The sequence below is a fragment of the Impatiens glandulifera genome, chromosome 3, assembly GCF_907164915.1.
Source record: "Impatiens glandulifera chromosome 3, dImpGla2.1, whole genome shotgun sequence".
NCBI lineage: Eukaryota > Viridiplantae > Streptophyta > Magnoliopsida > Ericales > Balsaminaceae > Impatiens > Impatiens glandulifera.
The window spans coordinates 48,280,645-48,293,577 of NC_061864.1; the positions used below are offsets into that span (position 1 = coordinate 48,280,645).

At 30.3% G+C, this 12,933-nt stretch overlaps 1 protein-coding gene across 1 annotated transcript; it reads right to left on the minus strand.

The window, feature by feature from the left end:
* Positions 1-683: 683 nt before the first annotated feature.
* Positions 684-4,567, minus strand: LOC124932929 (probable pectin methyltransferase QUA2). Its single transcript, XM_047473642.1, has 9 exons — positions 4,126-4,567; positions 3,237-3,959; positions 3,024-3,156; positions 2,714-2,954; positions 2,395-2,620; positions 2,159-2,334; positions 1,780-2,083; positions 1,165-1,303; positions 684-1,092 (listed from the first exon to the last, which is right to left on the minus strand). The coding sequence occupies exons 2-9, from the start codon at positions 3,947-3,949 to the stop codon at positions 934-936; spliced, it is 2,091 nt and encodes a 696-aa protein (XP_047329598.1). The 5' UTR covers positions 3,950-3,959; positions 4,126-4,567; the 3' UTR covers positions 684-933.
* Between the last annotated feature and the right edge of the window lie 8,366 nt (positions 4,568-12,933).

The window sequence follows — 12,933 nt, forward strand, 5'->3', positions numbered from 1 at the left end:
GTAAATTTTTCATACACATACCAAAAAAATATAATAAAAATAATTATATATTTTTTACTAATATTAAATACAAATCTTTCTATTAATAATGATATAACACTCTATAATAAAAATTATTAAATTTATTATCCTAATTTTTCTTAATATATTATATAAATATATTAATAAAAATAATTTGATTTTTATTTTTTTTTACTTATATATATATATTATTCTAATTAAAAATATATTTTACCTAAATTATTTTTCAAATATATAATAATTATAAAAATTTTATTTATATCATTTTTTTCTTATCTAAATTTATTTTTAAAAAATATTAAATACTTTTTTTGTGTTTTATATATATATATATATATATGTGTGTGTGGGGGGTAAGAGAAAAAAATTAATTAAAAGAAGGTAGAATAAGAAAAATGAGATAATTGATAACATGAATTATTTTAATTCTTATTAACTTTAAACATTATATATATATATATATATATATATTTTAAGAATTTGAAATTTTGAAAGGTCAAACTCCAGATTTTAAGTTAGTCCATACTTTTTATGGAGTCAATAGTCATTAATCATCTCATGTATATAATAATTTTTTTTTTGCAAAATAAGGAGCTCAACTTTAAAATGTATATAATAACCCAAGATTTTATGAAGATGGCACAAATAATCAACTCTAATAAAAAAAAAGAATAATATAGTTAATGCTTATTAATGAAATTAATATCGTATTCTATACTTGGAAATAACTTTAAAAAGAATATGAAGTTGAACTCAATGAAAAAAGAAACAAAACAAAATAAATAAAATGAAATGCCTATACTTGTAGTCCAACCTTAATTTGTAACTAAATTACATGGTCCTACGTATATGTCTCTCTGTGCAAAACTTTCTTTGGTTCCTTCACATCATCATCTTTGCATAGTTCAAATCTTATTTGGATTGCTTCCGAAAAAACGGTTTTTGGCATACCAGAAGCTTCTCGTCGCCATTGCTTTCGATATCAATAACACGAGCATCCCATTTTAACCGAGCTGCTAATGCTCTTCCAGTTTCAATCAGAGCCTTTGAATCTCGTAGTATTACCCATCCCTGCAAATCATAAACCGATGTCAATTATTTTTCATAACAAATTAAATTGCTAATCAATTTTGTGTGTTTTACCTCTGGTCTTAGTAATCGGTCTATTTCTGAGAAGATATCTGATATGGCACACCTATGTTGTGTAGTAGATTCAAGCGATAAAATTCCTTCTCCATGTACCATATCGTATGTTCTCGGGTACGATGGGAATGCCTCGCACCTGAAACACTCATACACATTCATAAATTTATTAATAATTTTTATCCAAATTTGGATGATGATGCATAAACATAAGTGTTTCCAAATAGGCCTGGCATGACCTGTATTTAGATGATTTAATTTTTACCATAGTCAATACTTTGTTTTTGTTTGATGAACATAGAAATTAGTCACATATACACATAAATTTATTAAATTTATTGATGTTATCACATTCACATATAACGGTTCTAATGCAGATCGATCTCAGTCAAGATGCAAAAATAAGTGCTTCTTAATCTTTTTTTTCAATGTGGTGCTTTTGTACCCTTAACCTCATAGCTTAGTTTGTAACTTGTATTTAGTTGGTTCAATTTTTACCATAGTGAATGTGATTTTGGCGACGAAAATATTCAGAAAGCTTACAACAGGGGGTTTTCTATTTCTAATTTAATGAATATTTTACATAAGAAATTATAGATACAAGGAAGAACATACCAGTCATGTAGTACTCCAACAAAGCCTCTATCAAGTACGAAAGGAAGGGTATTTGGTCCACTAGTAGACACAACATTCATAACCCAAACAGATTTACCAGCTTCCAAAAGACCAGAATTGAACCCTCCATACTTCGAATTCATATCCAACACGTTTCTAACCATATTGTAAGGTGGTGATGGATCCTCATCGCCCGGTCTTTTAGGATGATCTGAGAATATCAAAGGTGAAAGAAGAGTCCAGTAGTTACGAACAGCTGCATTCCAGTTTTCTGTATCATCTGCAAAGTCTTCCGAATGCAAACCTGGTGTAATGATGAAATTCATGTCATTAACAGTTTCCATGAACTTTCCAAAAATAATTCAAAATAAAAATGTACCATAGATTGAGAGTAGAGATGAATTCATTTTAGACCGTGAAGGCCAAGATGGTCTTTCTTCAATTGATATCCATCTACGCGTTTGAGTTCCTCCTATGCATGATTGTAATGGTCGATAATATGGAGTTTCAATATCTTGGCTCTTGCTGCAGATTGATGGGCCTGAACCAGTTTTCCTATATAACCAAAAAATCAGAACAAAAAGAATAACCCATTAATAAGATAGCAATCCTTACCTGGAACTATAGCAATCCCTGTTACTGGTTTTCTTCCATGCAACAGTTTCATCCTGTTGTGACAACATTTTCCAGCATAAACCAGTTGCGAAATTACGCACGAAATCCCACCGTTTCTTATTTTCTTTGTTAGGAATAGAGTGTTGCGCCGATGTAAGTGGTGAAGTCCACACAAAGTATCCACCCGGCTTTAGTACTCTATCAACCTCTATAAGCAGTATACCCTCTGCAACAACAAAATCATGTTTATCACTTTCCAAAAAGGATAATTCTTCAAAAGAATAAAATTTTCATAGGACAGGTTTTTGAAAGATCATACCTTTTTGGTCCCAATCGATGCCACATCTAGCACAATGAACCATATCATACGAAAGAGATGGATAAGGCAGTTGCTTAGATATGAAAGATCCAATCATAGCAGGAAGCCCTCTTTCAAGAGTTAGCTGAACTTGACTACCAGAAGTTTCATAGTTTGCCACACACATGGTTAACAGTTGTTTGGAGAACATATGCGCACCAAAGCTACCAAATCCACATCCTATATCTAATATGGTTCTAACCTGAAACAAGAAAAAACATTACAATGCATTCCATCTGTTTCTATTAAGCTCGAAAGAAGAAATACTTACTCCACCATTGAGGAAATTGGATTCATTCCTAAGCCCAACCATTTCAGCAATTTGATGTGAATAATCTTCAACGCCATCAAACATAAGTGACGCTGATCGGAATGATATCTGTTCTTCCTCCAACATCATCATCCTAAATCCCATGAAATAACATGATTAAGACAGAATTGAATATAACTACTATAATTAATTAAGTCCTTAACTAATAACTACCTCTTGGTCAAACTCCCGGAAGATAAAACCTCTTGAGCAGTTATCTTGACGTTTGCAACCCAGATTACATCTTTTCCAGTAGGCCATCTGAGAGGAATTTTGTAATTTACAGGCGGAAGAACAAGACAGTTTGTCTTTAATCCTTGTCTGCAGAGACGGTCATACTCTACACCCTTGTTTAATCCCAAAGCTAGATTCTCGGTTGAATTGAAGCAAGGGACATGATTTTCAGTCTCTTTAGGACAGAAATCCAATTCTTTAAACTTAGCATTACCATGTGAGATGTCTCCAATATCCCTTAGATCTAATAAAAGCTGCTCCTGGATTCTTTTATGTCCTCCGCTGTATATGTGATTTGTATTGGTTGTATTGAAGGAAAGTGTCCACCATAAGGACCAAAACAGAGCTATGATTAGAATTGCAACAAGACTGAATTTGAGAAATAGCCAGGCTAGCTTGTGGGTATTCATCAGATTAGGATCTGTAGAGAAACAATTGTCCCCCTGTTGTTTCGAAGAAGAATTGTCTCGAAAAAGAAACTTGTAAAGTAATTTAAAAGACAACTGCTGTTTCTCATCAGTCGAATATCTTTTTGTTTCGGTATCATCTTTATCTGTTCTATCGTTCATCTGAATGTCACCATCCCACCAATCTTGGCTGTTTCCTGATAAACGCCCCCACCCATATGAAGTTCGATGGAGATGCCTCGACATTGTCTTTAACCTGAGTATTCATTCATTCATTCAAATCAATATTCCAGAGTATTTGCACTTGGATGATCCATAAACACTGGATCTCAACAATATATGAATCAGATTGCATAAGATAAGATAAGATAAGAACATCATCAGTCTTTTAATCAACATATATAAAAGATAGAAAACTATACCTCAGTTAGATCAAATAGCGGTATTCAAATAAGATCAGTTGGTGAATGAATGTATATCAATCAATGTCTTCTCCCAGCTCTGAATAAATTAGTCTCGTTTACATGAAATACTACTTGATCTAGGCCGGGAAACAAGACATTCAATTTATTTAGTGGGTGTTTTCTGATTCCGATGTTGGTTCGATCGGATCACAACACAAACACAAACACAAACAGAAGCAAATCAATAAACTGAAACTGTTTAATTAACGAATGAAATCTGTTCTGTTCTGTTCTCTTCGAGTTTGGATGAATTGACGAAAGAGATAGCAAAAAGGGAAGAGGTCTTTCTCTTCTTCTTCTTCTCCAAGCTCTCCCCGCCTAAAGAGCAGCTAAATTGGGTTGGCGACACAAGTCAGTGATTTACCTATACTCTCTCTCCGTCTATTAAGAAATATTTCAATAATATGTGACTTGGATTCTCTCTATACTTTCTTTGTAGATCTGGGAAGAAGGGATTAAATAAGTAAATAAATAACAAAACTGGTTATCTCGCGCCTCAATTTTCGCTAGGTTGCTTTTCAACTTAACTGTTTTTATATTTCAATTATTTTATTTTCTTTATACCATATTTTTAGCCTTTTATTTTATTTCTTAATAACATAATTTTATTCTATCAAATTCTTAATTGTTATTTGAGGTTTAAATTTAAATTGTTTTAATTAATTTAAGGCTCTAACTTTAACTTTAAATTGTTACTTGATATTTGTTTAAATTGACAAAGTCAGTTTTTAAATAAAATAATATAGAGACGTTTTAAACGTATTATTTTTAAAATTTATAATTTTAATTTGTTAAATCAAATTTGATTTGGGTAACTAAAATAATGTGTAATTCAAGAAAGATTGGATTTTTTTGAATATAAATAGATTATTTATTTTTTTTTCAAAATTCTTAATGACTTAAATTTGAATATGATTTGAATGCTTTAAAAAAATGTGCAATTGGTGAAAAAAATAAATCGAAAAAAAGATAAAATTATTATTTTATTTTTACAAATAAAGTAAATTAATTCAGAAAAGGAAAACATTGTATTAAAGTAAGAATATGGATGTTCATTTGTTTGTAAAAACAAATTAATTGACTAAAATGGTGATAATTTAAGTCATGTATGACATAATTCAAAGTTCAAACCTTATTTAATAAAAATATTCCAAATTCAAACTATTAAATAGTAATTGAGTCATTTTTAACCTGATATACAAAATCAATTAAAGCTTAAAGATATTTAAATTTAAATTATGATTTTAAAAATAAAAAATTTATGGTAAAAAAATATTATATTAAAAAAAAATTAATAATTAGAATTATAATGTTTATTAGAAGTAATTATTTATAATAAAATCTTGACTATGATAAGAATTTTAACACAATAATCATTCCGAAAAGACTGGTGGAGGCATAATGATTATTGTTTGGTTGCTGTTTTTTTCTATTTCTAAGTGATTTCTTTTATAATTAATAATAATAATGATTTTTAAATTTAATATATTTAAAAGTTTAAATTAATATGAGAATTTTTTTGTTGACCATATAATAAAATAAGTGATTAATAATAATATATTGACTGTATTTCTTTTTCTTTTTTTGTTGACTACAATCTATTTCAGATATTTAAGTAACAAAACAGCAAATCAAATATATTATTACTTTTTTTATTATGGAAAATAAGCATTATCTTTGTAACTAAATCTCTTGATTTTAGAATTTAAATTTAGATAATAAAATTGTGGGCATTAGAGATAATCCTAAATTTATGCTTATATTTCTCTTTTATAAAGGGAATTGTTTTGATTAATCTTTAATTTCAAATTTTGAAATATTGTACTCTATCATTTATTGAATTCTTTTATGTTTTATGTTCAACAATTGTTTGACAACTATAATAAGAATCTTTGTAATTTAGAAAATAATTAGATTTAATTTTAATATAATTTTTTTGAGATCATAGTGGTATAGATTTTAAAAAACATAAGTTTTCAAATATTTTAAATGTTAAAGAGGAATAAAGCATTTTAGTTGAAAACTAGAAAATTTTTGGTAAGATTCACACGGATAAGAATAAAAATAAAATAAATTGAAAAAATTATAATAATATTTATTCAATGTTTAAAATTATTAAAATAAAAAATATAACGCTCTCATTCCACATTTTATTCCCTTCGATAAAACAACTTATTTTCTCACATGTTTCACCACATATTTTTTCGAATAAATCTCTCATTTCGTGACTTTACACTTTCGCTTTGTCAATCAAATATTTAATTCATATTTTTTAATAATTAGTATCGTGACCTCACACTTTGGTCAATTAAATATTTGATTCATATTTTTTAACTACTTTCAAATGATACATGTCTATTATCCCTCAACAAACCACATTTCAATCATATTTGGTTAAATGTTGTACTTAATTTGTTAGGTTGCAAGTTCGAAACCTACAAATAACATTTTAAAATTTATTTTTAACTGTTTTAAGTTTATGGGCGGGTCAATCTACAATTCGACTCAAGTATCCATTTACTCTCACATAAATATCCAAATCTATTATCCCTCGACAAACCATGTCTCAATCACATTTGGTTAAAGGTTATACTTTATTTGTTAGGTTGCAAGTTCGAAACCTACAAATAACATTTTAAAATTTATTTTTAATTGTTTTAAGTTTATGGGCGGGTCAACCCACAATTCGACTCAAGTATCCATTTACTCTCACATAAATATCTAAATTAACCATAGCTCTCGACCCAGCAATCCGGACACTTTAAAAATTAAGCATCATTATATATATATATATAGATTAATTAGTTAAAAATTTGAACTTTTATTGTTAAAATGTCTCGCGTTCATCAAATTTGGTGTTGAATCTTAAATATAAAGTGTTGTTAGCCTAGTTGGTTAAAGGATTGTACTTGTTTTGTTAAGTTACAAGTTTGAAACCTACAAATAACATTTTTAAATTTAATTTTAACTGATTTAAGTTTATGGGCGGGTCAACCTACAATCCGACCCAAGTATACATTTACTCTCACATAAATATCCAAATTAACCATAACTCTCGACCCGGCAATCCGGACATTTTAAAAATTAAGCATCATTATATATATATATAGATTAGTTAGTTAAAAATTTGAACTTTTATTGTTAAAATGTCTCGCGTTCATCAAATTTGGTGTTGAATCTTAAATTTAAAGTGTTGTTAGCTTAGTTGGTTAAAGAGTTGTACTTGTTTTGTTAGGTTGCAAGTTTGAAACCTACAAATAACATTTTTAAATTTATTTTTAACCGTTTTAAGTTTATGGGCGGGTCAACCCACAATCCGACCCAAATATCAATTTACTCTCACATAAATATCCAAATTAACCACAGCTCTTGACCCGGCAATCCGGACACTTTAAAAATTAAGCATCATTATATATAGATATGCTGAAATAAGTTATTCGATTATATTAGTTTGTTGAATTACATTTAATCCAGATAATCTAAGTCAATCTAATCCTTGTATTAGAAAAAGAAATATTATTAATTTATTTATTATAAAAAAATAATCATTATCTTCGTGAAAATAAAATAATATATATATATATATTATATTATATTATATTATATTATGTTAAAATAAGGATGGAGAAGAAGGCAGAAAGAGAGATTAGAAAAAGGAGAGAATATTAAGAGCCATTGACATTGATTCCTGAAGCTCTACGTTTGTTGACATCGATCGAAAGGAGATCAATCCTGAATTTGTTCATAAGTTGTTAACCCTTATTTTTCGAGACTCCATTATCGATCATATGTACCAGCATTTTATTTTATTTCATTAAGTATGTCCTAAGAACAAAATTAGAATAATGACATGGACGTATGTCCTAATAACAAAATAATACATAACTAGACACATGTTTATAATTGGATTACCTTTAGACGCATATCCTATGATTTGATAAACAAATAAGGTGTAGAATAATTTTTTTTTAAATGACCAAAAGTTTAAAGTAAAGACTGTAATTCGACATACACATGAGACATAATGCGGGAGCCCTTTTTCACGTGTAACTAATCACCGAACTAAGAACATAATCTCTAAAATGTGTTTAAACACGCAAATTCCCCCCCCTCCAAATTCATCGAGTATTAAATTATGTGTCGACTCTAAAAAAGTCAAAGCTAGTATAAATCGATGTTTTAAATGCACTCTAGTCAAACCTACCATTTTGGTTCATCGTCTCATTCTCGAGAAGGGTCGATTTTGGGCATTACAACTTTTCTGGTGACTCTGATGCGATTAGTCGATGCTTAACTTGAAATAAAATTTTAGCCATTTTTAAGAATAATGTTTTAAACCTTCAACCAAAAAATCTATAATATAAAAAAATTAAAAAGACAAAAATAAAAAATAAAAGCTTTAAAAAGGCTACATCACCCAACTCCGTCTTTCTACGTGTATTGACTATAATCTTAGACACATCGTCCTCTATTTTGAGATAGTACACAATGTGTATTGTGCGACGTTATTTGTACACCTATAATATTATGTGCAAGGATTAGCCAACGAGGATTGACAATTTGTTACAAATGCTTGAGTGATGTTTTGTGAGTTTGACTTAGGTCCAGGGATCGATCCCCCTTTCCATATTTTTAGTGAGATTGTCTTTAAGAGATAAAACTAAAAGGAGGGGGGAGAAATTCTCTATTGAAAGTATGATCTTTTACATTGACGACTTCACTTGATATGTGGGGGGGGGGGGGGGGGGAACTAACTCTCTCTTTTCACTTAGACACAAACTAGACACTACTTCCATGACTCGTGGATCGTCGTTTCGATCGATAGAACTACGTCGAAAGCCTTTATGTGCATGTTATATTTATGTAAATACGTATATGCATATAGATAGATATGCGTCCACAAGTACATTTTGACTTTTCAAAAACAAATAACGACATCACATTTGCTTGTCTTTGGTGTTTGTCTTGTAGATATGTTTACACTCAACGCCAAGACTCTTGACGATTTAGGCCATCCACCATGAGCATTGTGGGCCGGACCATGAACGATTAAGGTTAAGCGGGATATTGCCCTTGAGGAAACGATTTAGTCATAAAGGTCATGCTCAACCACAAGCCATATGGCTTTTACTCTTCCGAGCAGAACAACATGAAAATGATGACTATTTCGACAAGAAAGAGATTTGAATTTATGGCTTAGTTTCTACAAGAGGCATAGAAAAACAAATGAAGAAGACGAAATACCAAAGGATGAGAAAATGAGGAGCTTGAAGAAGACTCAATTATTTTCCTATGAATTAAACGTAAAATCTTTCTTATACTTTTGTTAAACATTGTGTGCATTATAAGGCGAGCACGATGGTTGAATTCTTGTAACAATTTATCTTGTTTACTACTAACCCCCACTTTTAAATACTTTCCTCTTAGGACACGTACATGCATAAATGACGACGAGTTGGAAAGTGTGCACCATTTCCTCTTAGGACACGTACATGCATAAATGTCGACACAGATTGTCATATGATTGATGTGACTTCTCTTCTTAACCAACTTTCTAGATTCACAGGTTCTTTATGACAAACCAAAAACGAGATCCATTGATTGAAATCATCACAAAAGTTGCATGGTTGATTAGGTCTCACATGCCAAACATTTGCATTACATATAGGATTGAAGGGTCATCACTCCATAAGACGCATTCATGATAATTTGACTTTCCCTTACTTTGAAACAAGGACGATCATGACATCTAGACAAACACATTCTCGATCCACACAACGATCATGAAAAATGCAAGTACGAGAATGAAAATTATTTACTCAAAATACTATACATTGTTATGTTCTACATAATAAACGTAAGCCCATTTTATCCTTTTGAAGAATCTTTGAATTCATTCAAATAAAAGGAGTAACTAGAAAAGCTAACCACATTATAATGGAGCGATGCATTGTGGATATATAAGTATGAAAAAAAAATTATCTCGATAAAAAATTGAGAGATGATGCACTCCATTGATGGGAGTTCTATTATAGTTTGATGAAGTCTTGACAAACTACCATATGTATAAACGATGACATCTTGAAACAACTCAAGTATGTGAAGATGTTAAGAATGAACACGTGATCCGTAGTGGTCAAAACCATTCATCAACTTTTAATTCATTAATTTTCAATTCATGACATGATCTCTTGATCATATCCCACAAGTTCAGGTCTTTAGAGCTCAATTGTAGATCAAATAAAGGACGATAATGGACATCACTACTCAATGCCTTACACGTTTGGTATGTAACAAACTTGAAGCGGTCTCGTTATATCCTATTGAAGATTTTATTTCATTCAAATAAAAGGGGTAGCTAGAACAGTCAACCATGTAAATGGATCAATGTATTGCGGATAAGCAAGCCTGTGGCAAATGCTATCTCGATATAAAAACTAAGAGATGATGCACTCCATAAATGTGAGGCCTTTGACGAGGACCTAACGAGTTAACATACGACATCTCAAAGAAACTCGAGTATGTGACGAGGTTAGATATAGATCTGAAGTTGACAATACTTTTGCTCATTCATGGGTCTTCAAACTAAGATATGATATCTTGATCATAAAAAATGACTCCAAGTCCCAAATATCATGACTAGAGCTCAACCTCTAGAATGATTCATGTGGAAGAAAACTCTCAACATCCACTCGAGCTAGTGATTCAAACATTCAAGATAAATTATGGAGGCCAATGAAATATCTCTCGAAAAACATGGTCTTCAAATTAGGACACAATCTCTTAATCGTAAATAATGACTATAAGTCCCAAGACCACGACTAAAGCTTAGACCTCATAACAATACTCATGGAAAAAGAGTTCCAATGTCTACTCAAGCTAGTAAATCAAACATAAAAAATAAATCACAAAAGACAATGAAGCATCTCCCGGACAACCTGAGTATGAGATTCCTTCACATACTTGATTGATGGTACATTTGGAAGCTAAAATGTCATGAATGAAAATTTTGGAAATGATTGACCATTCGTAGAATTTCATTTGCATATGCATGCATTAACATCATTTGCATTGAAAACATTTATATCAACAAATACAAAAAATTAATGATAACAACATCAACAAGAATAAAATAACAGTTTTACGCTAAGAGCGCTAAAAATGATTATGAATGAAAAACAAAAAAAACAAGGAAAGAAAATCACCAAAATAAATAAACAGTAATAAACTCTAGTTCTCATATTAATGAGTATTCTAATAAAATATATCATACTTCATACACAAGGGCATCTTCAAAATAAAAAATTAAAAAACGAAGACATGAACAAAAAAATCATATGTCAAGACTGAGGGATTTATTTTTGGAAAACACGAATAAAACGTCCAATCTTAAAAAATAAAAGAGATGCGATGCAAGACGTCTATCACCGATAGTGCATTCTAACTCATCCGAACAAAAAACAAAGATACGATGTAAGACGCTTATAACTGATATCGCATTCTAAGTCATCCGAAAAAAAAGAAAAAAAAGATGCGATGTAAGACACTTATCACAAATAGCGCATTTTATGTCATAAAAAAATGTGCAATGTAAAATGTATATCCACGATAACGTGTTGTAAGACATCATAAATGAAAAAAGCAATAGTCACAAAATGTAAGCCGTCTACCATAAATAGTGTATTCTAAACCATTAAAAAACCCTAAATCACACTAGGGGCATCCAAAACAAAAAATAAAGTTGAAGAGAAAAAATAACAAAAAAGAAAGAAATAATAAAACCTAGTTTACACTAGGGGCATTTTAAAAATAAAATCAAAATTTTTGCACATTGAACTACATTTCGACTTGATTCCTTTCTCAAAGGGATATGTAGAAAACAATGTCTCGAAGCCTGGTTGTAATCATTTCATTTAAAAAAAAATATATGTGAGTGAATATGGCCAAGATCCCTCTCTCAAAAAAAGGAAGACAAGAAAAAATAAAAACATATATTTGAAAAAAGTACGAGCGAGATGAGAGTGTCTATTCGATGATCGTTTCAAAAGGAACTCAAAAATTGTCTTGACAATTCGAGTAAAGGATATTCGATTGCATTGTTTCGTGTACTTACGACTAATTATAAAAAAAGAAAAGGGAAGCTTTTGGAAAAAATAAAAGCTAAGCTCAAACCACGTGAATAAAGAACATTATTATGCTTTCTAAAAGAGAGAAAAAAATGTTTAAAAAAATGGGAGATGACTTGAAATTCGAAGCTTGAATAAAAAAAGTGAGCCAAAGTACTCATCAAGGTTGAGGCAATGAAATCACCGTTGCGTGTTCATCTAGACTCTTATCTTTATTACCTAAAATCAAAACGTGAGTGTATCAATTCTGGAAGATATACCCACACTACTAAAAAAAGAGATTCCCTCATGATTGATATATTGAAATCACTACATATTGCTCGCATAAACTATTGTTCTGATTGCCAAAAGCATTAACTCAAGTGTACCGATTATATCAAATATACTAGGTCGCCATAAAACAAAACACAAAATATAATAATACTCAAGTGGACGAGACATTGAAATCACCAATCACCACTCGATGTTATTTAGACTCGCGTCTTAATCTGCCCAAAAGCAACATAAGTGTATCGATTCTGTCAGATAGTACCCTAAGTACAATAACAACTCTCTTAAGCTGAGAATGACGAAGAATGTCTTTAATAATAAAAAATATTAAAGGAAGCATGACGAATTTCCAAAGTACATGGCGCAAAAT

Bases quoted from the DNA above. Each gene is read 5' to 3' on its own strand.
- LOC124932929 (XM_047473642.1), bottom strand. From the start codon at position 3,949: ATGTCGAGGCATCTCCATCGAACTTCATATGGGTGGGGGCGTTTATCA. The intron at 2,955-3,023 runs GTAAGTATTTCT...TTCTTGTTTCAG, and splicing joins CCAATTTCCTCAATGGTGGA to GTTAGAACCATATTAGATAT. The intron at 2,621-2,713 runs GTATGATCTTTC...TTGTTGTTGCAG, and splicing joins CATCGATTGGGACCAAAAAG to AGGGTATACTGCTTATAGAG.